The 24,357-nt window shown below is 37.0% G+C and overlaps 2 protein-coding genes across 2 annotated transcripts; one reads left to right on the top strand and one right to left on the bottom strand.

Annotated features, from left to right (window-relative positions):
* The first annotated feature begins 117 nt into the window (after positions 1 to 117).
* LOC136834218 (RNA helicase Mov10l1-like) lies at positions 118 to 11,808 on the top strand. The gene is given in 17 exon segments (XM_067096513.1): positions 118 to 727; positions 898 to 1,064; positions 1,575 to 1,718; positions 2,652 to 2,755; positions 3,134 to 3,746; positions 4,308 to 4,484; positions 4,799 to 6,140; positions 6,539 to 6,728; positions 7,174 to 7,267; positions 7,269 to 7,283; positions 8,057 to 8,265; positions 8,507 to 8,648; positions 9,341 to 9,490; positions 10,002 to 10,133; positions 10,364 to 10,444; positions 10,586 to 10,723; positions 11,136 to 11,808. Coding segments are annotated over 17 exon segments (4,524 nt in total). The 3' UTR covers positions 11,352 to 11,808.
* Positions 11,809 to 16,714: 4,906 nt separating this feature from the next.
* LOC136834221 (uncharacterized) lies at positions 16,715 to 23,056 on the bottom strand. The gene is made up of 4 exons (XM_067096516.1): positions 22,837 to 23,056; positions 19,876 to 20,023; positions 19,102 to 19,340; positions 16,715 to 18,587 (listed from the first exon to the last, which is right to left on the bottom strand). Exons 1-4 carry the CDS (start codon positions 22,922 to 22,924, stop codon positions 18,253 to 18,255), a joined length of 810 nt encoding a protein of 269 aa, XP_066952617.1. The 5' UTR covers positions 22,925 to 23,056; the 3' UTR covers positions 16,715 to 18,252.
* Positions 23,057 to 24,357: the final 1,301 nt, after the last annotated feature.

Here is a 24,357-nt window from a genome sequence, read left to right as displayed (position 1 = left end):
GTCTCAAAGTGGTGACCTTTTGTCATCTGTTGCTATTTTGAAGTCTGAGGGCTTTCCAAGTAAAAGCCTGCTGTTTAAATTGTTATCCAAAACCTGTTTTTGAACACCCAAAGAACCATGTTTACCTTCATGCAGAAGGCCGTTGGATATATTTCTGGCAGTGTTGGTGATTCAGAACTGTGCCCCAGTAAATATGAAAGGCCAAAGCTTGAGGATTTCATTTCGGTTTCATGTTTTGAAAGTAAAGAGTTTGTTGGCAAGATTACAACAATCAGTGAAAGAGATATAGTGGTGGATAATGACATATATTTTAGCATTCCTGTGAGTGAGTCCAAGTGCAAGTTTAAAGTCGGGGACATTGTTCAAGGGAGCGCAGAAAGGCAGTCCCAGTATGAGGCATGGAGGGCTGTTAACATGTTTCCTTGTCCCAAGGGGGAGAGGTGGGAGGGTGACAGTTCGAAGCTGACAGGGGAAACTATACCCTCTAGAGACCTTGATGCAGGAATCCCTGGAATATTGAAGAATGACTTATTTCCCACAAGTGGGTATAAGCAATCTCAGCCTGACAAACTCCTACTGCAACCCATACAGCCATGTAGGGCTAACACTGAAATCCAGAAGACTTTAGTGGGTAGAGTGAAATATGTTCATGGTGACACTGTCACTTTGAACGAAGACGCGTACTTTAGTCTCTCTGGTGTCAAGTCTGCATTTAATGTACTGGAAGGTAAGAGTTTAATATGAAGCGGTTTTACAATAATCATGATATATTTATACATGATTTTTATAAGTACAGAAACTTAATTTGTGACTGCCCTTATATCTTACTCATGTATTTTCCCCGAGTGGGGCTCCAGTCATTATTCTCTTTCTTGAAATAATTAAACTCTTCCGCAGGCGACTGGATTCTGTGTAAATTAAGTGACGACCATCCAAGTAACCCCCAGCCAGAGGATGACCTTCATGGATTCCTCAAAGTCACTCATATTGAACCGTTAAGGAAGAAGAAAATAAAAGGGGAGGTGACTCGTGTTTACACAAAACACATAATCATCAACAATGAGGTAATTCAGGGTATTTGTTTACTTTTATTCTCCATTTATGGTGTCATTAATTTGTCAGGATTGATTTATGGTTTTCAGACTTGGTGTCATTAAGTATATAAATGTGAGAGCTGTTAAGAGGATCCGTGGCTTCAAATTTTGTTTTTTTGGTTTTATGATCCCTAGTTTGGTGATGCAAAATGTATTATGATATATATATTGTATTTCTTTCCCAATTCCAAAGTATACTTCTAATTATTATTTTAAAACTATCTATCTCTATTTCCAGCTGTCAGGCCCCCCTTCAGAACATTTTCATAAAATTCTCACTTTTTCCATTCCAACTGTACATTTAGTCACTGAACAGTTACTCTTTTCTCTGAACATGATAACTCCAAAACTTGCTAGATTTTTAATCATATTTCCCTAAATGTTAAATTTTGGCTCAGAAATATTCTTGTACCATTGTAATATTTTATAAGTGAATGTAAAAAGGTTATAAGTTTTGAGTATTCTCTAATATTTTTTCAGGTATTTTGCTCAAAAGATTTGGATAAAGATATACCAGAATTACGTGTTGGTGATGCTGTGATTACAGAGGTTATAGAGAGTGACCAAAACCACTTTGGATGGAGATCAATCTCCCTCTCACCAGATGTCTTTCCTGAGATGAAAGTGAGTATCGGTGTACAATTGTTATGGTTTTACTTGTTCAGAATTTTTCGCATCCATGTCAGGAGTTATTGTCTTTCATCTATCTTTAATAATGAATTTTGATTTCTTTTGATTTCTTCAGTGTATACATGGAGAGGTGTGAGTGAAGGCAAAATTTTGCACATAGCAGTGCAGAGATCTTTAATAGTTTTGTAGGTAATGAACTGGAAGATAATTTTTAGGTGCTGATAAATTTTGAATACTGTTTTTATTTTGGTACAGCATTTAATAAAAAGTGAAGGATCAGAGGAAAATGTGTATGGGCCTATTACTGAAATACTATATTTACCATGTTATCGCTAACTCCAAGCCCCATTAGGAATGAGCTACAGCTCACAGTATATCTTAGATAGCAGGCAGTAGGCAATACCAAAGGTCTTTTACAGCATCCTTCTAGCCCCCTGATGCAATACTTCTGGGCTTAAGTTTTCAACCAAATCCTTTAGGCCAGCCCTGTGGTCCAGAAACATATACCAGTGCGTCTTGGTGGACTAGTTTTCGGTGCTCCTGTAAACTACTATATTTGTTGAGACTGTGCTGTACAAGCTATGGGGTTTGGTTCATTTTCTATCCTTCTCCCTCCCGTTTTCTTTAGGCCAGGGGAGGATAAGATGGTTCAGTTTTGTACGCTTTATTTGGAAAAAGCAGTCGATGAATAACCTGAAAAAAATGCATTGTAAATTGAATCTTTAGTTTGTAAGATTTATAAGATATCTTAAGGCACTCAGTGACTAATTTTTTGTATCATAAATGCAAAACACACTTTATAATCAGAGTTGTATAGATGTATTCACAGTGAAAGCTGTTCATGTACAGCATAGTTATCTTCCCAATAGAAATAATACATTCAGTATAGCATGACGGACTAAGTATATTGTAAAACATTTTTTCCAGGTATTGAAGTTGGGAATTGCGAACAGACTGAATGGATTTCATGGCCGCGCAACTGCCGAGTTATTCAAAGACAAGCACAATATCGTTATTTCTAACTCTGTAAAGTATGTGTGATTGGTATTTATCTAAATGTTACCATAACTGGAAATAAATGACATGAACTTTTTTAACAATTATTGTTTTTATTACAAAAATAAGCTATTATCAGATGGTGATTGTTTATTAAGATCTACCATACCAAAAAATTGAAGCTGCAGTGACCTGTCTTTTACCATTTCCAAATTCCATATGTAGGCCTAACTGCAGTCACAAGGAAAAAGTATGAAATTATTCCATCAGTATTATATGCCATGTTGTTGAGTGTATGGTCAATTGTTAATTTGATATGATCCCTTAATCATTCTTTCAGAATGTTCACATGAGATTTTCTTTCTTTTGTAACCTTTTCATACTTTTATTTTGACCTATCTCTTTCCTTCCAGGTTTCCAAAGGTCTACCTTGGCTGCAAGTCCTATATCACTATATTCATTAAAAATGTCGGGGTACAAGCAAGGTCTTTGTTGCGCATCCTCTTTATAAACTCCTTACAAGACTCTCAGTTCAGTGTCGTCTCTGAATCTCTGGATGAAACTCACAGCTTTACTCCAATTACAATTTTGCCGCACAAAAGCTCTTCTGTCAAGATTGCTTGCACAGGAAAGTTCCTGGGGCAGTGTAAGCAGGTGTGCATTTTTGATTTTGGCTCATTTAAGATTGGAAGACATTTGACCGCCACGGTTGAAGATAAACAGATGGACTGCATTGGCCCAACATCTCCTTATAATCCTTTAGAAAAGAAGAAGTTGAATTGCCCTAATCTGAGTGACTCCAGAGTTGTGAGGGGAGAAAAGCCATTCAATGCTCCTGCTTTCATACCAATGTCGCTGCCGCAGTTTCACATTCCGACAGAATTTTGGACAGCTATTGCAAACGAGGAGAAAGCATGTGATGTAGCTCCTGTCTTGAAAGAGACAGTTAACCCAGAAAATTACCAGGACAGATTTTCAGTGCTGCTATATTTAGAAGAGATGGAGACTGTTCGCCAATTGAGGAAGGTTAGTTAATGAATGTTTCTTTTTGTAAGGCCCAAAATTACCAGAGATAATGATCCTTTAAAAGGTCTGTTGGTTTTGGAGTGTCATTTTTATCTTCCTGGTGATGATACTTGTCTTTTGTAATGAATTGTGTTATATTACAGCCAACCTGAGTAAACAGATCAGATTGTTTTTATATCATAATAAGAACTTTTTTAGCCTGTATATGTGCAAGGTAGTTTTAAGAATTTTAGAAATTGCTGGATGGTAATTCATCTGTATGGTTAGTCTACTAATTTTTTAGTTTTTTTAGTATACCAATGATATAAAAACAACCCTAATAGTAGCCTGCTTTTACTATATTGGCTGAAAATTTGCTCTTGAGGGCATCTGGCTATGGCTTCTACAGTCATTTTAAGCAAGTGTAAGATTTGCCCGGGGTTAATCCCAGGCTGAGATTTCATATTGAGATTGTGAATGTATAAGATATACATTTATATGACTAAGAATTTTTAAAATATTTTTCTGCTAGAGTGCAAATGAGTTTGCATTTTAATTTTGAATCAATATTTTTCTTTCCAGTTTGATATTGCAAGGACAACCTTTTCTCCCCATGGCGAGTTTTTGAGCCTCACAGTTCCAGGTCTCGCTGAGAAACGTCCTTCCTTAATGATTGGTGATTCTGTTATTGCATCCAATCCTGCAGGTATTGGAGGACCTGAATATGAAGGCTTTATCCATGACGTACTTCACACAAAAGTAAGGAGTAATCATTTGTTTTAAGATTTTTGTACCTTAATGCATGTTATATTAATGTATTTCATCACTATTTTGCCTCAAAGAAATTTGTAAGGCTAGCTTTTACTTAAAGAATGTATCTTGTGCCATGATGCATAACCATAGCGATTAGGAACATCTGAGATGTTAAGGAATTTTAATCTCATCAGTATGAGAGATGTAGATGTCCTTGCACCCCCACATCAGTGTGGGTTGATGGAACTATTGCTTAGAATAATTAAAATATTTTTTCTTTTAGCTCATGGTAATTTTTTTATATATTTGTTTCCTTTTAGGTGTTACTGAAATTTCATCCAATATTCCATGAGCAGTGTCAGGATAAAGATTACACTGTTCGTTTCAACTTCAACCGCACTCCTCTCCGTCGCAGTCACTATGCCCTCAAATTTTGTCTGGAACAACTTGGCAGTGAAGTTCTTTTTCCCAAGAAATTAAAGTTTAGACTCCCTCAGGTGGTTTACGTAGACAGCGAGTTACTTCCGCACAATATTACAAAAAAGAAGGGACCTGTGAAATCTGGGTCTGGAGATTCTTTAGTACACTTAAATGCCTATGAAGGTTCATCTGCTGGGGTAAAGGAAGAACTTGTAGCAAAAGTAGAAAATAGAAAGATTATTTGTAATGTGATTGATGTCACTTCTCTTTGTGCATTAGAGGACTCAGGTGTTGAGAAAAAAGCTAAATTTGTAGAAAATGGTAACCCTTTATTATTTACTGTGATTGATGTCACTGATTCTTGGCATACACCAGTCAGAACTGCAAGTAATAGTAATACTGATGTGAAAGGGAGTATAGTTATGAATGGTAAAAAAGTTGAATTGGCTAAGCTGCATGTGGATACAAAAAATGGCACCAATGATTATCATCAGGCAGAGAGATCTTTTCATGGTGTGCTGAATGATAAGAGTAAAATTGAAAGTTCTCCTTGCAGTGTGAAAGGGGTCGGGAAAAGAGGCACTTCTGCAACGCCACCCAGAATCCCTGTTGTGACAAGGCTTTTTGGTGTCCCATCATCAGGCTCAAGTGCTAATTCATCAATTTGCTGTAGTGATGACGAGTCAAAAACTTATACAGATTTAGAAAGCGATCCCAAATTTAGAAAGAAATTACAGAAGAGATCAGAAATAGATGATATTGAAAATGAACTATACAAATCAAAACCCAAGAACATTTTGAGTGAAAATTCATCTTCTTCAGCTTTGAAAATGAGTGGGTCGCCTTTGTCAAGTGTAAAGAAAGATGGAAGGATTGGCCAAGGTTCTAAAGTGAATTATCTTGAAGAAGAGGAAACAGAATTTCAGTTAGCTGACTGTGTTCAAGCCTTACAAAGCAAAACTTCTGGTGCTGATGAGTGCTGTGCAAATAGTGTTAGGAAGACTTTGCAGTATAAAGCACAAGATAATTCTGATAATGGAAGGGTTGTCAAAAATGGTTGCAGTAGACAAGGTACTACAGGAAGTAATGAACAGGTTGGAATGAATTGTGATTCAAAAGGAGAAAAGATGTCCAGTGCAGTTATAAGCTTTCAAGAGCTTTTGAAGGAAAGCAGTGCAAAGAAGTACGATTACTGTATTCCAGTTTTACCTGAGAGGCCTTCAATCAGTGACAAAATACAAAGTATGTTGCTTGATTTCTTGTTGCAGTTAAACTTATGTGTGGTATACTTTCAGCTGATTTGATGTTTCCATATTAACACCAGAGTACTGTAATAAGTCATGACTCTGCTCTCTAAAATTATCTTCAGGGTGCATTAAATGTTCATGGAAGTTCATAAATTTACAACTACAAATTTCCTGCCATTATGATTGCTTATGCTGTTGATATTCTTTAATTTGTGTAATTTTTTTTTTTTTGTATACATCTGTTCAGGGAAATCATTTAGCAAATTGTTTATATCCACACTGAGTAAACACAAAGTCTTGTAAATGGCTTCGGATTTCTTGACTTATTTTCAAATTTGAAATTTTTTGAAATTTTCTTGTACTGTATTTCCACTTACACCTCAACTATTTCAGATGGAAAAGTACCTGTTTTGGAATGGTTCAACAAAAAATTAAACGGCGAACAGAAGATGGCTGTGCGAAGGATACTAGAGGGCAGCACGCGTCCATTGCCGTACATTATATACGGGCCTCCTGGCACTGGGAAGACAATAACTGTAGTTGAAACTGTCCTGCAGATTTTTACTTTGGTGAATCATAGCAGGTGAGGGGAGCTATAATGTTTGTGTAACTGTCAGTAGTTGAAAGTTGTGCCAGACATGTAACATCTTCAGTTAAAGTTGTTGGACAGCTAAGTAGGAAGAGACCAAAGGGAGTGGGTGAAAAGCTTTAGCAGTATATTGGAGAAGTAGGTAGTTGTAAACCTCAAGTTATATTTATGCAGTATAGTTGTAAGTACCCTCTCGTTGAGAAAACATCCCATCATATGCTTCAGATAGGAAAGAGGACTACCAGTAATTTTATGTAATTATTATCATGGTTTTCTAGCATACTGCATTAGAATTTTAATCTTGATATTCAAATGTAGTAAGTAAAACAAACTACATTTGTTGTCAAAACCAAGAAACAAGTGAAGTGAAAATGGTGTTTGTATATTTCTCATACACCAGCTCATTTCATCTTAGTGTATGACAGGAATTTTTTTCCAGGTTACTCATCGTTGCTCCATCCAATAGTGCAGCTGATCTTGTCACTGAAAGACTCTTGGAATTTGGTGTAATGGAGAAAGCTGATTTAGTACGCTTTGAACGCTTATCAGGTAAGTCATGAAAGATGAACTACTGTATTTCAATCAGAAGCATATACAGTAACCTGTGTTCACTTAACAAGAAATTTCACATCGATTATGATGATGCTGAAACGCCTGTTGTATGAAGATGACTTTTTGCTGACAGTGTACTTGAAGTGAATGCTTGGACTGCATGTTCATTGAATTCCCTTCCCTCATGTGGCAAGTATTTGAGAGATCTTCCTGCTTTGGTAATCCAAACTCATAAACCCTCACCTTCTTCCCTCCCCTCCCTCCCTAGGCCGTTGTATTAAAAATCAGTCTCTTTCTTCAGCACAATTGAGTTTTCACAGCTGCTCCCACTGAAAATAGATCTGTTTATCTTTCGTTTGGTATAATGCAGCTTAAAAAATCGTTGTTATTGGCCTTTGTAAAGCAAACTGATGTACTGCAATTTGGTATGTTTGATGATTGTGGACAACATACCAATGTCAGCCTTAGGGTAGTTATTTGAACATTAAAGTGGGGATGGACAGACAAAGAACAACAGTTTTTTTAACAGAAAACTTTAGCCATGTAATTGATGTACAAAGGCAGGAGAAAGAGTTTTTTCCAGAGGAAAGTTTTGGGCAGTGGATTGCTTTTTTCATGAAATTGTTTTTTATATTGTATTTTACTTCTACTATTACTCAGTAGACTGAAATTTGTCATGTCACTTTGATTTTTGCTCATCCAAAATGGCAACCCTGTATAGAAATGGAACTAAGATGAGAAGAGTAAGATTGAGATTTTTGCTGTTGCAGAGGAAGGAAGAGGCTATACCTGAGCACATACATGCCTATTGCTACAATGGGGATCAACTGATGACACGAGTGAGGCAGCGAGTGATAATTACTACAGCCACTACTGCAGGTGTGATGTATAGACTTGGGCTTCATAACGGCCACTTTACTCACGTATTTATAGATGAGGCGGGACAGCTGACAGAACCTGAGTGCCTTGTTGCTTTAGGGTAAGTTTTCTTTCCAAGAAAGTTAGATGGTGACAAGAATTTTTCCTCCCCAAAAAGACAAATTACAGTTATATACATTTTCAAATACTATTAAGTATTTTAACCAGATCACTTGATTCTTTTAATGATTATATGTTTGTTGAGAATGTAGTTTGCATTATATTTTAATATTTATCCCTGAAATAAAAAACACTTAAATTTCCCTATGAGATTTAATCTGACTTATGGGTTCTTATTCTAGGTTAGTAAACAGTGTATCAGGACAGATAGTTCTAGCAGGTGATCCCCAGCAACTTGGTCCTGTGATATTAAGCAGAGTGGCCAAGACTTATGGTCTACAAGAGTCTCTTCTTCATCGCCTTTGTAATTCTGTACTCTATCAGGTCTGTACAATGTAGACTACAATTGTTCATTCATTGTTCACCATTACAATAGTTATTGTCAGTTCCTCATCAGGAATGGAAGCAGCTGAAGCATGTACAAAATGCTTTTCTTGTTGTCCCAAATGGAAGCAGTATTAGTCGTCAATGCAAGGTCCTCATTGTTATAGCAAAGTCCAATTTCAGATCCTCCGGTACTGGCAGCCCAATCATTTGTTTAATCAATAGGATCAACTCAAGTTTTGATATTTCAGTTTTTGCCATCTGTCATGGAATTAGAAACTTTTCGCAGTGCAAATATTTCATTACTGTATTAAGAAAGATTAGTCACTAATTTACATGATTATTTTGACTAAATGGACCCAGTACAAGAAGTTTCAGGAAGGGTTTTTTACTGGAAGATATTTTGTACTAAAATCTGAGACACTATCAAAGCCAGAGCACACGGCAAACGGATGTATGTAAACTTTGTTACAATTCGAGCCATTTTAAAGCAGCTTTGTATAGACAAAAATTAACATTTTTCACACGGTATTTGCTGAGTATTGTACAGAAGTTTCATTTTGGCTATATATAATAAATTCATTTGATAACGTTGGTGTGTTATTTCTTGTATATAAAGAAATAGCCTTGTTTAATAATGAATTAATGCATTGTTATTGCAAGGAGAATTATCACGAGCGAAATCTTTGCAGCCAGAAGACAAAAACAGCAGCTCGTCTTGGACATTTGAACCACGCTTGGTCACACAGCTTTTGAGGAATTACAGATCCCATCCTGACATCATTCATGTTTCATCAAAGTTGTTTTATCGCGACAGTCTGGTGGCATGCGCAGATGCTGAGGTCAGTGTATATTTTTTTTCTCATTGCTGATGTTGTTGTCTTTTATATATTGTTTAACTGTGAAAACATACTGCAGATGGGTTACATGCTATTAAAGGTGTCCACAAAAGTAATGTAATTTGGATTAATAAACCCGACTTGTGGATGTCAGATATCAGTGTTTTTTGTTGATGTTTTCCATGAATGTTGCCTGGATTTTTCTGTTTAGCATTTAAGTGCATTCTGCTTCTGAGAAGCCATAACTTCTTTTTCTCCAGAAATTATTTCTTCTTTATATATTGTTAGTTATGGCTGTTTACTTAAACGTTTTATTTTCCCTTCTTATTCTACTTCATTCTAGTGGTATTATTATTTGTTTGTGAAGGCTGGGAGTGCCAGGAAGGTTTAAAAGCTCTTACAGTTTTTCAAGCATTGCATTTAAGGTTTTAGATGACATCATACTGCAGTAAACTTAATATGAAAAACCATAGATTACAAACTTACAATTAAATTGGCTTTCATTATATGACAGATCAGAGATAAATTGTTGAACTGGAGTGAGTTGCCCAATCCATCTTGCCCTGTGTTGTTCCATGCTGTGGTTAGTGAGAATCTCCAAGAAGGGGATTCTCCATCATGGTTTAATCCCACAGAAACGTTCCAGGTTTGTGCATCTTTTTATTTATGATGGTAATAAAGAACTATTTTAATTTTAATCTGATATATTTAAGATTGTAAAATGAGAAGTACATGCAAATGACATTTTGTTACGGATACAGAAACTATGTCTTCCCCGCCATTGGCTTTGCTATTTAAAGATTCTTATAGGGTACTTAATTGTATCCTATACCCTTTTAAGCTCCCTGTCAGTAATCTCTCGCTGGTTATTTGTAGGTTGTGCGTTATGCAAAGAGCCTTACAAATTTTGGTTTGATGCCATCAAATATTGGCATAATTACACCCTATAGGAAGCAGGTACGCTCTTCTGTTTTTTTTTTTTTAAAGTAAGGAATGAGTCAGTAAACTTAAGATTGTTTTCTTGGGAAATGTAAATCAACAATAGAAATATCTGCATTATGGTACTTCATGGTTACTGTAAATTCTAATATATTTCAGGTGGAGAAGATTAGACAGCTCCTTTCAATTTTTGGAGTACAGCCAGGTATCAAGGTTGGCACAGTGGAAGAGTTTCAAGGCCAGGAAAGGACGGCAATAATTATTTCCACTGTTAGATCGTCAGAGGAGTTATTAGCGGTGAGAGCTTTTCCTCCAAGTATCCAATAGCTATATTACTTTTATGTTCTTCCCTGTAGGGAGGTAGTGCCTTCAGTGCACCTCAAACAGTTCACTGTAGGTATCACCTAAGGTTCCTTGCAGCACCCCTTCAGCCCCTAGCTGTAAAAGTCCTTTCTTTATTTGACTTCCACTCAGTTTTAGTCACTGTAATTTCATTTAATTACACATATCACCTTGTGAGTTTGAACCAGTTTTGGAAATAATGCTACTGCTGTAAATGTTTATTACTACTTTGATCTTGAAGTTTTTGTAAAACGGCAGATTTTTTCATCTGTTCATGTTAAGAGTTATTGAAGAAATTGTCAAAATATACAATATCATTATAGATTATTTTGAGAAGAATGCCACTTAAATTAAAATTCTCTTTCAGGTTGACATGGAGCACAGCCTTGGTTTTGTGAAGTGTCGGAGACGCTTCAATGTTGCCATTACGCGGGCTCAGTCCCTTCTCATTGTGGTTGGAAATCCTGTGCTTTTGTCATTGGACAATTGCTGGTTGAGTTTTATTAGCTTTTGTATCAGTAAAAAAGCATATATAGGAGCAGAAATTGATCTTGATAACTTCAACTTAAACGAGTTTGATTAGGTTGTGATGGAGTAATTTACGCATATTATGTTAGGTACATTTTTTCTCTGGTTTATCAAAGCACTGTACTTAGTTTTTTGTTCTTTGTTGAGCTTGACAAAGAATTTCAGGATTTAAACAGCACTTATACATGAAAGTATTTCATACAGAAGACAGAATACTTTTGACTATATAACAGGAATTAAAGTTGCAGTTTAAACACATGTAAAATATATTACAAAGAGTGCACGTACTTAATCTGAAGAATTTCTCTTATTCATACAAACCATCCAGTATTTCAGAATGCTAATGTTATTCACAAGTACCAGGTTGCTCTTAACTTTTATTTTATTTTGTGGTTAATGTGGAGATCTTGAAAGTCCGCAGTTAGCCATGAATAAATTTATGCTATTTTGTTAACATGTGCTAAAGAATAATTCCAGTTGAATGTGATAGAAAAATAAATTATGCATTGTAATTTAATGTTTTTCTAAACTCTTCAATAATATTCCTGTACAGAAAATACTAATGTACCACTAGGGTTAATGTAATTGAAAGGCTCTTGGAGGTAACTGGTGTGCTGTACAGCCTACATTAATAATGATTTATGTACATACTAACCTCAGCCTCTTAAAAAGATTTGGCTTAGTTAGAGAATCTATAGGAGACTATTCAGTCTAGATATTTTATGGCATTTAACAACTTTCAACCAAAGTGTATCAGTTTGTAAATATTTCTTCTAACTACGTACAGTTGGAGCTAAATATGTTCATTGCAATGATGCGCAATAGAGCACTTACATAATTTAATTTCTGACACCCAGTTAGGCTGGCTTATGACATTAGTTCATAGGAATAAACTGATCAATTATTGGCTACTTGGCTCAAAGTTTGGCATCAAAAATGCTAAAAGGTAATGTGTACTTGTATGACTCCATCATTAGACAAAATCCAGCCAGATCTGAGTCACTGACTGATCCATCAGAACATTGAGTAGGTCAGGGTAGGGCTTTCAGGATAAGACAAGCAGCTTTTAGATACATGACCTTGTCCTCAGTGCCATAAAAAAGGAGCAAAATGCCACAAATGTAAATAAGGAGAGAAAGTTTGAGCATGATACAAATAGAAAGAGACCAAGTGAAAGTAAATGGAAGCAGCAATGCAACTGAGGCTAAAGGCATTTTGCAGTGGAATCTGTATTGCCAACAGAAGATCCAGGAATATATCAAATGCCACAGGATAAAAGATCCAGACTGAAGAACCAAGCATTCATCAAACCAGTAAACAGAAGATTGAGACATTCATCTTTATATTTGATGAAGGTGTAGTAATTACCTCACAAGTACAATCTGTTGACTATGCTGTGGACATCGAAGTTTTAACAGTTGGCAGTATTCATGACCAAAAGTGATTTACAGCTAAATAATTACGGCCTTAATGCTGAAAGATGATAACACAAGTATATACATGGTTACAAGTTAACCAAGTTTCAAGACTACAGCAAGGAGAGAGGATATTCTGAGACACTGAATCCTGAGTATCAGTACCATGCAAGATCTGGCGTAGTTAACCTTACAAGCATGTACTTCTACAATCAGCATTTTTGGCATTGGGTTATGGGCAGTAAGTAATGATGCTTCTTTTTTTGTTATGGGGGTAGGGGTTCAAGGAAAGCAGGCTTATAATAAAAATTGGTGAAAGTACATCCACTAACAAAGCACAGAACTTGACATGGTTCTCTGTAGGCAAAACTAAAGTAAGTAGTAGACTTTCTAAACCAATTGCATTGATTTTACCTTTTTACTTTCCTCTTGAGCTTTGAGCAAAAAACTGCTGTGTGGTTTTGCTAAACAATTTAGAACATTAACAGTGACAAAGAATATACATAATCTTCTCAAGGGAAAACTCATCAAATGTGAACTGACAAAAACTACTGTTAGTCATGCAAGCTATGGTAAATACAAAATTAACAAACCATAAACTTAATCTTACATCAGGAACACAACAAAACAATTCTGAATGAAAGACTAAATGCAAAACCTGAAAAACAAGATCCTGAAATAGATATTGTGTGAGAAAACTGAAAAACTTGAATCCTCAAACTTGTCTGTGTCCTCAACAATACATTTAAGAAGCCCTAGCCAAAGAGCTGCTTCTAGCCACCACTGACTACTTTTTTTTTTTTTTTTGATTGTTCAGCGCACTTTTTTGATTAATGCTTGCAAACTTCCCCGCCACCCTGCCTTTATCTCTTAGATTTTTTATTAGGTTAATGAGTCGCATCCGTTACGCTATATATCATACTGTATAACTAAACTCTCACTAAACTCTCATTTCAGGGCGAACTGGTTTTATGATTTAAACATGATTCAAGCGTTTTGGTTAAACTACTACTACTGTTCTATTCCTGTCACTACTATTACTAATAATATTATTGTAAACTGTTCTTTCTAGCACTAGCCTAGCAGAACCAGGAAATAACTAATTCCTAAACACATTTTCTGTTATGATTCAAAATTTAGTAGAATACAAACTTACCTTGTCGGTACGTTAATAATGATGTTTATGTTACAAGAACAAGTCTGGTAAAACTAAAGTGGAACTCCGCACGGACTGCCATGTTGATGTTATTGAATGGTTTCGCGCATCTGCAAGTCATTAGGGATAGGGAGACATACGTTCAAGAAGGGATTGGCTAAGGCAACCCATTATTATAAAAGGAACTATACTAACCTAACCTAACCTAGCAGGCTGTGTTACTTAACCGGGGCCTCCGCCCCCACGGACTCCCTAATGAAGGAAACCCCACTTTTTACTAAAACCTCCCCTACAACACTGAGCATGCGCGATAGCATTCCAGGATGGCCAGCATACAAAAACATATCAGTTCTGATGTTAATTACAGTCGACCACCAAAAAATAACTATAAATTGTTAATAAGCAACCATAATACTACGGGAAAATACAATTTCCAAGGTAATACTAGATACGGAGCAACCCCACAGTTCTACCACAAGCCTTTATAATATATATGTTGCAGTAATATGTGGCTTATAAATAACTTCTAGTGCTAATTTATTAAATGGTTTAATTACAGTAATACCTGACCAGGCGATCTACCAGTGGAGCGTTGAAATCATCCATGGTCGTCGAGCGGTTTTGATTATTAAACGGTTAAAACCAACATATCAATAACACCATGAACTCTTCGCAATATCTGAGCTAAATATCAAAAACCTTAAAACGTTTCAACAATATAATGATAAAATGGATTTTATCACATTCGATGATTAGATGTCAGGCAATGTAAACACTGGCACTGTTGGCAAGGTAACTGTCTTTTCTTTGATTAATCTCTCAATATACCATTAGGAAATTTCTTAGCAAAAGGACCAAATGAATTATATCTATTTTTTAAGTTATTAGACGACCTTTAATAAAGTATTTATCGTAACAAAGTGTCACCAAATAAGGAAATGTTCAGGATAGCTAGCTAGCGAGTGGAATATAATAATTGTAAAATATAATCAGCTCATCACACTGCTCTTGAAACCTTTCTAAGATCTATAGTAAAATAAAAATCTAGAATAATATCGGTAAATGAGAAGAATTCAATTCCTATTCAATGTCTTATATTTACTTTTCCCTAAAGATTAAGTTTTCCTCTGACTAACAGTCCATCTTTTGATAGAATTAAAAGCATTTGTCATAAATATATATAAAGAAATACTGTTCAGTATTATCCGATTTTTACTTGATCAGTTTTACCATCAATTAAATATCTTGTGAAAGTTAAATAAAACCCTGACACGCCTTTCTTGCAAGGACAAGGGATTTTAGAAGTAACACAAACACGGCGTCTCTATGGCGACGTGTCTGAACGTTGTTTATAAATAATTCCTTTATTATTCTAAAGGTGTCTGTGATAACGTGAAACAGGAAGTTACCTAATAACAGTACAGCAGTTGGCCCGTATCTTAATTACGTAAGAAATTATGCTACTATTGTCCGTATTATTTTGTCAGCGATAGATACATGCATTTAGTGTAGGTAGGCCTAGGTGGTAACCGTAATCTGACCTGCGCTCCTTGTTTTGGAAGTTGAAAGGTGGACGAATTTCGTTGCTATAGATTACATTAATTACAAGTAAATGATAGGCTGTGAAAAATTAGTTAAATCGTATGTGGTGTATTGGTAAGTCAAAATATTCTTGGTTTTCCGTACATTCAGATTTAACAATTACGGTGTTAGGTCCAAGGTCTATTTCGAGCCGAGTTTTGGATAAACCCTCCAAAAAGTAAATAGCCCATGGTTAGGCAGACAATGCCGAAAACCCGTGAGAAATAGCAAAAAAAAAAAAAATGTATATCCTTAGCCCACATGGTTTATGCGCCTAAGCACTAGGCCTAGTGCTAATGGCCTAAGTCTAATGAAAAAAAAAACACCTTAAATGCTCGAAAATGTCACTTATATTAAGACATGGGGTAGTTTGTAGAACGACGGAATCAGGTCTTTCTATAGTGTTACTTTGGGAGGGTGCCCAGTGGGGGACGAAACCCCTCCCCCCCCCCTGCCAGGTCATGGCACGACATCCTAAGTGAGGTTAGGAAGGTAAGGTCTGGTTAGGTCAGGACATGGCATTTTAGGAAAGGTTAGGGTTTATTATCGTCTACGGAATTTATTCCAACCTAACCTAACTTAGGGTGCTGTGTCGTACTCGGCTACAGCATTTTCCCTGGTGACCTGGTTGGAAAACTTGGCAACTTTCTTTTGGATACAACTAATGTATTAAACGTGTTTGTATTGTGTAAGTTAATTAGTGATACCTTGACATTTCACTGTAATATTATTCAGTTACTTAAAGACAAGTAGGCCTAGCCAAATAATAGATACTGCATTACTGAGGCAAATAGCCTTTTGTCACATTTTTTGTGCATTATAGTTTGAAATATGTATAGAGTAATTAAAAAATGTCAAGAAATATACAGTATTTGACATCCCATGTGATATTGTAGTGTAGACGACATGTATTAAGGGACATCCCATTGCAATTTGACTACAACGCTGAATGTGCATCTTGACTGTTATTTGAAAATATGTCAGCTTTGGTTGTTTTTGAATATGCTTCTGGGTGGTGCAGATTTATTATACAGTGCTTTAAATCTACTTCCTTGACAAATTAAGCAGGAAAATTATATTTAATTGATTAAGTCGTTAGTATTTTGTCATGAAGAGTTCATTCTAGTCTATTCCCATGATGCTTCATCTGATCATGTTCTCTGTCAAGTTTTCAATGCTCTCTTTCCTTCTCAGGTTGCCTCTGAACCTAGTGACATCACAAGGGACAATGGCTCCTTCATTGGTGAGTAGGGTAATGGAAGTTACTTTTATTAGAGCACATTATTTTATTATTTTGTTCAGTGGTTAAGTAAATGTATACAGAAGTTTACATATACTGTACTGTACTGAAGGTCTGTACAATTTATTAATTGCCACAGCTGTGCTGTAAAGTAGTTCTTTTACTGTGACTGGTTCTTTTGTAAAGACCACTGGACAGGTAACCCCCTGTATTTAACCTTAGCTGATAAAAAGGGGAAGAGAGGAAGAAGGGAAGAAATAGGTTATTGTACAAAAGCTGGAAGATCACAGGAATTGGGGAGGATGGAAGTTGGGTTGGAATTCGAAAGCTAGGCAATGGTAGGACAGAAAAGACGAGGGAATCTCGAAGTTCTAGTGTTGTAAAAATCCACATTACAAAACCTGTGAGATTTAGTGACCTGTCTACTGTTATGCAACAACGTGAATGGAGGAGGGGCTCTAGGTCTATGGAGCAGTGATTGAAAAAGCATCATTAGAAAAGAGAAAGCAAATCCACTTTGTGTAGATGAAAATATTCGTAGGTGAGAAGTATGAAAAACCCAAAGTTTGAGAGTCTTACTTTTACTGCACAATACTTTTAACAATGACAAATATGCTTAATACTTAATTTTGGTGGCTGTGTTTAAGGAAATAACCTAAAGTGTTGAAACCTTCCTACTAACTCTGATGACAAAGTTCCATATTGAGTGCTAAAAGACAGAGATACGAGAAGCATTGCAGTATTTTTTACACAATGAAGCTATTTCATGCAGTATCGAAGATTTTCTTCGTGGTGGACACATCCGCTTTAACCATGTAGGGTTGAATCTTTGCATAGGGAGACCTTGACTTAAAAATTCTCTATTGCATAAAGTTTCGCATAAATGAAAGTACAGATCAAAACTGTCATTTGGCTTCTTGTTCGTTTCTTTGTCCCTCGCGGAAGAGGTTAATACAGCTATGAAATTACAAGTGAAATATCATAGTAATTAATTGTGGTTCTTGTGTCTTTTAAGTGATGTGAAGTTTTCTTGTCTGTTGTATGCTTAAGTTTGTGTAAGGGAAATGAATAGCAGTTGGCTGATGTCCAATTCATTATGTGTAATTAAGTGATTAGTCAAGCGTCGTCATTGTTCCATAACTCTTCATGAGATTCGTTTTATTCATTCAAGATTAAATTGTCTGTAGAGTACCAATTCAAGTTTGAATCGTCTTAATAGCTCTATAAACTTGCTTTGAATTTCTTATGCCAATTCAAGTTTAGATTTTCTTGATAGCTCTATAATCCTGGTATGAATTTCTTGTACCCATTCAAATTTAAATTGTCACAAGTCGATAAATTTTCTTCAGGCTTAACCTTATCCTACCTTCAAAATTAATTTGGGTTATCTTTAAAAAAGAAAAAACCCGATAATTCTACCATAAACCCAACGAAAGGGATGCACGTTTTAAAAGCTTCTGATCGTATATTTTTTTTATAAATCCATTAAGGCCTAAAGAAAGGGAAGCCTTAGTGCGTCCGTTAAACTTTCGTACCAAATACAAAAGGCTGACCATTTACTCAATTAGAACAGATCAAAGTCCATTGGGCGGAGTGCCAAGAACAGAAGGGCGATGGCACTGCATCCATTCCCATAACTTGCTGCTGTTGATCCGAGAGGAAGTGGGACATCTCTCTCTGTCTTGGAAAGGGCGTCTTCTTGGTGTTGGTTCTCCTTGTCTGCTGGTGTCACGGATGATGGAGGTGCTGTATCTCCATGAAGCTCTGTTGTTGGTGTTGCAGTTGTTGATGATGGTGGTGGTGGTGGTGTGGATGTTGTCCTTGGTGTTGTTGGTGGACTTGGTTGCAATGTTGTGGCAGTTGTTGTGGGAGCAGGGATGTCACAATATTGTCCCTCTCCTGAAAGGGAAGTTTTTATGTTAATACTTGCTGTTTCATACACATGCACTGAAGGTTTATCAACAGCTAATCAAACCCCTTTACACGCACAACATCAACATTCTGTTTCTAGTTCTCGTCAAGTCCTTGTTTCCTTCTCTCTCTCTCTCTCTCTCTCTCTCTCTCTCTCTCTCTCTCTCTCTCTCTCTCTCTCTCTCTCTCTCTCTCTCTCTCTCTCATTATATATTAAATCGCTGTTTGAAAGCTAAGTGGATATAATATTCTCTTTCTCTCTCATGCTGTATGAGAATCTGAACTCTCTCTCTCTCTCTCCTGCTGTATGAGAATCAGAATCAGAATCTCTCTCTCTCTCTCTCTCTCTCTCTCTCTCTCTCTCTCTCTCTCTCTCTCTCTCTCTCTCTCTCTCCCTGCTGTATGAGAATCCCAACACACACACTCGCTCTCCTGCTGTATGAAAATCTCTCTCTCTGTCTCTCTCTCCTGCCCAGCAAGGAAATAAATAAAAGACACGTACCAGAATACATAAACATATGCGGAATGATTTTCTGGGAGCGCAGTGCCACCGTATAGCAAGTGTCACGCCGAGCCTTTTTGAGATTAACGTTCAGGGTCTCCAAGTTTGTTTCGTCCACCAGAATGATCTTGTTGCTGTCGGTTACTCTGATTCTCAGCGTCTTCTTCCCGGCTCTCCCGAAGTCCTTCAGTTGTGAACCGCTGGGTGTCTCGATTCTGTATTTCCGTTTTCCCTCGTCCCTGATTAAAAAAAAAAAATAATAACGGTTGCGTTGTTGAAAGCGATAGGAATTTGAGGGTGGTCGCTGTTGCTAGGTCTGGAGGATTCTTTAGACCTAGTAGGTTGGTCCTTCGACGTGATTAACTGTTTTGTACTGTACAGTCTGGCGTCAGGCCAGAAATGTTGCTTATTATAAATCGGGCCCAGGTATTGGTCTAAATGACAGTTACTTAAATGGTTAAGAATCATAGTATCAGCAGAGATATGTAGGTGAAACTTTTTGAATAGTGACAGGTACTGGATGAGGAATCAGGCCAGAAATGGTATGTGATAAATTTGGCCCAGGTATGGGTCTAATAACAGACACTTAAATGGTTAGTAGCAGCAAAGACATTAAGAAACCCTGTGTATAAGACAGGTGCTGGATGAGGAACAGTGCACTGTATTGTGGTACTGTTTTTTTCACAAACTGCAGCCCTGCAAAAGCAATCATTTTGATCAGTGAGTTCATAACAACAGCTGCTTTATTAAAAGCAAACACTAAAATGTCCTTACCACGTGAAACAAAAGCCTTCTCCACGAAACCCGCCTCCTGTGAACGAGAGCTTGAACATCGAAAGAAGTTTATTTGGAAGGTAAAAGTCCAGTCTGATGCCGTTCATGAATGTCGTCTCTCCCGTTACGTTAGCGAAAGGACACGCCCCTTTGTAAAAAAAAAAAGATATATATACAGCGTGAGAGAAATTAATACCCATATTCTGTTGGTTTATTCATTAAAGTATATACTAGACACTTACAACGATCAAAGCTGACAACAGTTGTGACGTGCCAGTGATGTTTTCAAGATCGTGAAATATTGAGATGTTTTGTTGTAGCTTTTGTGATACTGAATATTTTCTTTTTAGTTGTCTGTAACCATAATTTGGCCAAGCACCGTAGGGGGTGGGGGTAGCACCGTCAGTGCATCTCACGTGGTGCCTTGTAGGCGTTAGTTAAAGGTTCTTTGCAGCGTCCTTTCGGCCCCTAGCTGTAACCCCTTAACTCCATTCCTTTTCCTTTACTTTCGTTCATATTCTCTGTCTCCTATCTTTCTTTCCACTTTCTCTTATATTTTTTTCATCGTTATTTCAATCCCTGAATGACCTCATACATCCCAGCGCTTGAACTTGGGCCTAAACTTAATATTCCGAATTCCGTAATTTGGGTAAGAGATTTTAACAGTAATGTGGGAAAAAACTTATATTTTTCTTACAAATGCAGGAGTTTGCAGCTTAGAGTATTATGAAGAAAATGTTTTAATTTAAATTTTTCGAGTTTAAAAATTATTAGACAAGTTGACCTGAAGCCAGTGGTAGTACAAAGATACTTTTATCATAAAGAGGGACGATCTTTTTAAATCGACTAAATCACAAAGAAAGTTCGGTTTTTATCTTTTTTAAATTTATCAAGACTTTATCACGAAGTCTGAATAGCATATTTTTTTGTGTTCACGGATTTTTTAATTTAAAATTATTTATTTTCTTCTCCCTGATTTTCTCCTGTTTTCACAAATTTGTTTGTTCCTTATAAATGTTTGCTCATTTTGAATGGTAGTACTATTAGTAGTACTAGTAGTAGTAGTAGCATTAGCAGCAGCAGCAGCAGCAGTAGTAGTAGTAGTAGTAGTAGTAGTAATATATGCATGTTTGTTTTGCTTTCAAGGGAAAGGGGGCTCTCACTGATAAGCCTTCGTTATTGCCCCGAGATTTTTTTTCATTAGTAGTGAGATAAGCGGTAACATCGCGTGGCTATAATCCCAAATAGATATTATTAGAGGAGTGAAGAAAGAACTCTCTTTGTCATTTTGAAGCTCCCTTGGAGCACCTTTGGAGCTGTGCTTCATGTAAGGTGTTTGTGCTAGGCCTATGTCAGTATCTTCACTTTGACACTTCATATAAAGTTGCTCTTGTGAGAAATCTATGTATGAGTTAAAAAGTTGTTTCCCAATACACATCTTGTACCTCTCGCGCTTTCGCGTTGTTTCACAGTCATGGCTATCCCGTAGGTGGGTAGTGCCGTCAGCGTACCTCATGCGATGCACTGTAAGCATTACTTTAAGGTTTTTTGCAGCGTCCCTCCGGCCCCTGTCTGCAGCCCTTTTTATTTCTTTTACTTTACCTCCTTTCATATTCTGTTTCTTCCATCTTGCTTCCCATCCTATTCTATCAAGTGTTTCAGTTTAGTTTTCAGCCCTGAATGATCTTATAGGTCCCAGCGGTAGGGCATTGGCCTAAATTATTATATATATATATATATATATATATATATATATATATATATATATATATATATATACTCACACACATATATGCTCACATATATATTATATATACATATAAATATTATATATACACACACACACACACACACACACACACACACACACACACACACACACACACACACACACACACACAATCATGATTACTGATATTTGCTCAGATATTGTCATGTCTGATGTGTTCATATTTTGAAGTGCTTTTTCGTCTGTGCTGCTTTCCATAGGGTCGACCACTAAGGCCATTTTCTCAGTCGGTGACTCATTCCGAATTATGAATCTTTGTGACCTTGTTCAACTCACCAGGTCATTACTTCTTAAGGTCATTTTCAGATTGGTCAGTTCAGTGGGTTTTGTTTTTCTGTAGGGTTAAATTTTGGAATTCTTTTCCTCGCCTCTGTTTTCCCAGATTCTCTAGTCACAAGAGGCTACTGACTTTGACTCTGACTCTAAAAAGGTGTTGCCTTATAGTCAAGCTAGAAATTGACATTAGATGTTGCCAGGTAAAAAGGAAGTGAATAGAAGGACCTGGTGACCTAAAAAAACATCTTTCAACTCTGAAGGAAATGTCATGATTCGAATTTTATGGTAAACGTGATTTGTGAATTTCATCCACTTGTGAGTCGATCGGTGCAACCAGTCTTGTTGAAATGAACGTCTTAAGATATGGAGTTCAGTAATATGGAGTATAGGAGTACATTTTTTGAGCAGTGTTTGACGAATCCTCCAATTATCAGTTCTGTATATTTTCTGTAGCGTAGCATGGTCTTAGGCAGATAATAATTGTTTGATTTTATTGGCATCTTTACCGCGTTGAAGAGAGAGAAACATTCGGAAGTTTGATAGAAATCTGATCAGGTGTCTCTCCTAAGTCAATAGATTTATAAATATGTTTGCATGAGCTTATGGCGAAAGAAAAGACATAAAGGCGTAAAAAACACAAATCGGAGCTGCTGTGGCTTGTTATCTCCGCGTCACCTACTCCGAGGTGCTATTATAGTACTAAGCATTGCGGAAGCTCCCTGGGATGCCGTGTTTAGTACTAGTCCCCTCGGGGATCAAAGTATTATATACACCCATTTCTGTACTGTGTGGTCGACAAATTATAATAAGAAACGGTATCTTCGTGCAGCCGTCTACTTTACATTTATCATTAGCACCTCGGAGTAGCACCCACAAATCTTTAGACAATTTCTTACCTGTTTCACCGTAGGCCAGGCGCACTGAAATCACCAACATCACTTCCAAAGCCAAAGTTAGTTTCATGGAATTCAACTTTGCAGTCATAGTTAATTCAAAAAGGTTAATTCTGATGGACCTGACTCTCTTAGTGTGCGTACGAAGACACTTCCTTTTCCAACGAGTGTCTGTTAGGAGACTGGGCTGGTAGTATAAGTGACGCGGTCGTAGTTCTCTCTCTCTCTCTCTCTCTCTCTCTCTCTCTCTCTCTCTCTCTCTCTCTCTCTCTCTCTCTCTCTCTCTCTCTGTGTGATATGGGTTTCCGTTTTTGCTTGTATGTGTTGCCGCTTTTAAAAGAAGATTACGTAAAAATATCTGTGTAGTCAGTTCTTCCCTCAGTTCCTGTTTGTCATTACATTCTCACATGCTAGTATAGGCGGTTAGTGTCGTCAGTGCACCTGGTGCGGTGCAATGTAGGAATTATTAAGGTTCTTTGCAGCGTCCCTTCGGCCCCTAGCTGCAGCCCCTTTCATTCCTTTTTAATGTACCGTACCTCCGTTCATATTCTCTCCCTGCCATCTTACTTTCCACCCTCTCCTGACAATAATTTCATAGTGCAACTGCGAGGTTTTCCTCCTGTTACATCTTTCAAACCTTTTTAATCTCTATTTCCGTTTCAGCACTGAATGACGTCACAGGTCCCATTGTTTGGTCTTTGGCTTAAATTTTATATTCCGCTCCTTTCCATTACATTCTTGAGGAGTCGTACTTAAAGAGTACATTTTAGTCTCTATTCGTGTGATTAAACTGGCATCGTGCCAACATGGGCTCTTTGTTGTGAGAGCAATACGTAATGAACATTAAATTATTTAAAAGAAAATAGTTATATTGAAAACGTTTTCAGTTGTGAATATTATTCAGACCATCTTTTAGATTTCATGTAGGCAGGCAGTGCGCCTAAATATACTAAGAAATCTCACTCGTGCACGGGTGTCAAATTTTAATTTATGTGTAGAGTATTATAGTGAATTATGCTCGTTTAATTCATTAGTAAGGAGGAAGAGTTGCAAATTGTCTTGCCATAGTATACGGCTGTAACTTGGGCGTTGTAAGCCGACTTAATTGGAACTTTTTGTACAACGTTAGCTATGAATGAAACAAGCAAAAAATGCGCCGAAGTTTCTTCGGTGCAATCGAGTTTTCTGTATATCGTATAATCAAGGCCACCGAAAATAGATATATCTTTCGGTGGTCTTAGTATAATGCTGTATGAGCCGCGGTCCATGAAACCTTAACCACGAGCGTGGTGGCCTGGCCTTTACCGTTGCCAGACGCACGATCATGGCTAACTTTAACCTTAAATAAAATAAAAACTATTTAGGCTAGAGGGCTGCAGTTTGTTATGTTTGATGATTGAAAGGTGGATGATCAGCATAGCAATTTGCAGCCCTCTAGCCTCAGTGGTTTTTAGGATCTGAGGGCGGACAGAAAAAGCGCGGACGGACGGACAAATAGCCATCTCAGTAGTTTAATTTTACAGA

This window comes from Macrobrachium rosenbergii, chromosome 53 (assembly GCF_040412425.1).
Source record: "Macrobrachium rosenbergii isolate ZJJX-2024 chromosome 53, ASM4041242v1, whole genome shotgun sequence".
NCBI classification, from domain to species: Eukaryota; Metazoa; Arthropoda; class Malacostraca; order Decapoda; family Palaemonidae; genus Macrobrachium; species Macrobrachium rosenbergii.
Note: the sequence above shows the minus strand (reverse complement) of the source record. Positions and strands in the feature narration are given on the sequence as shown.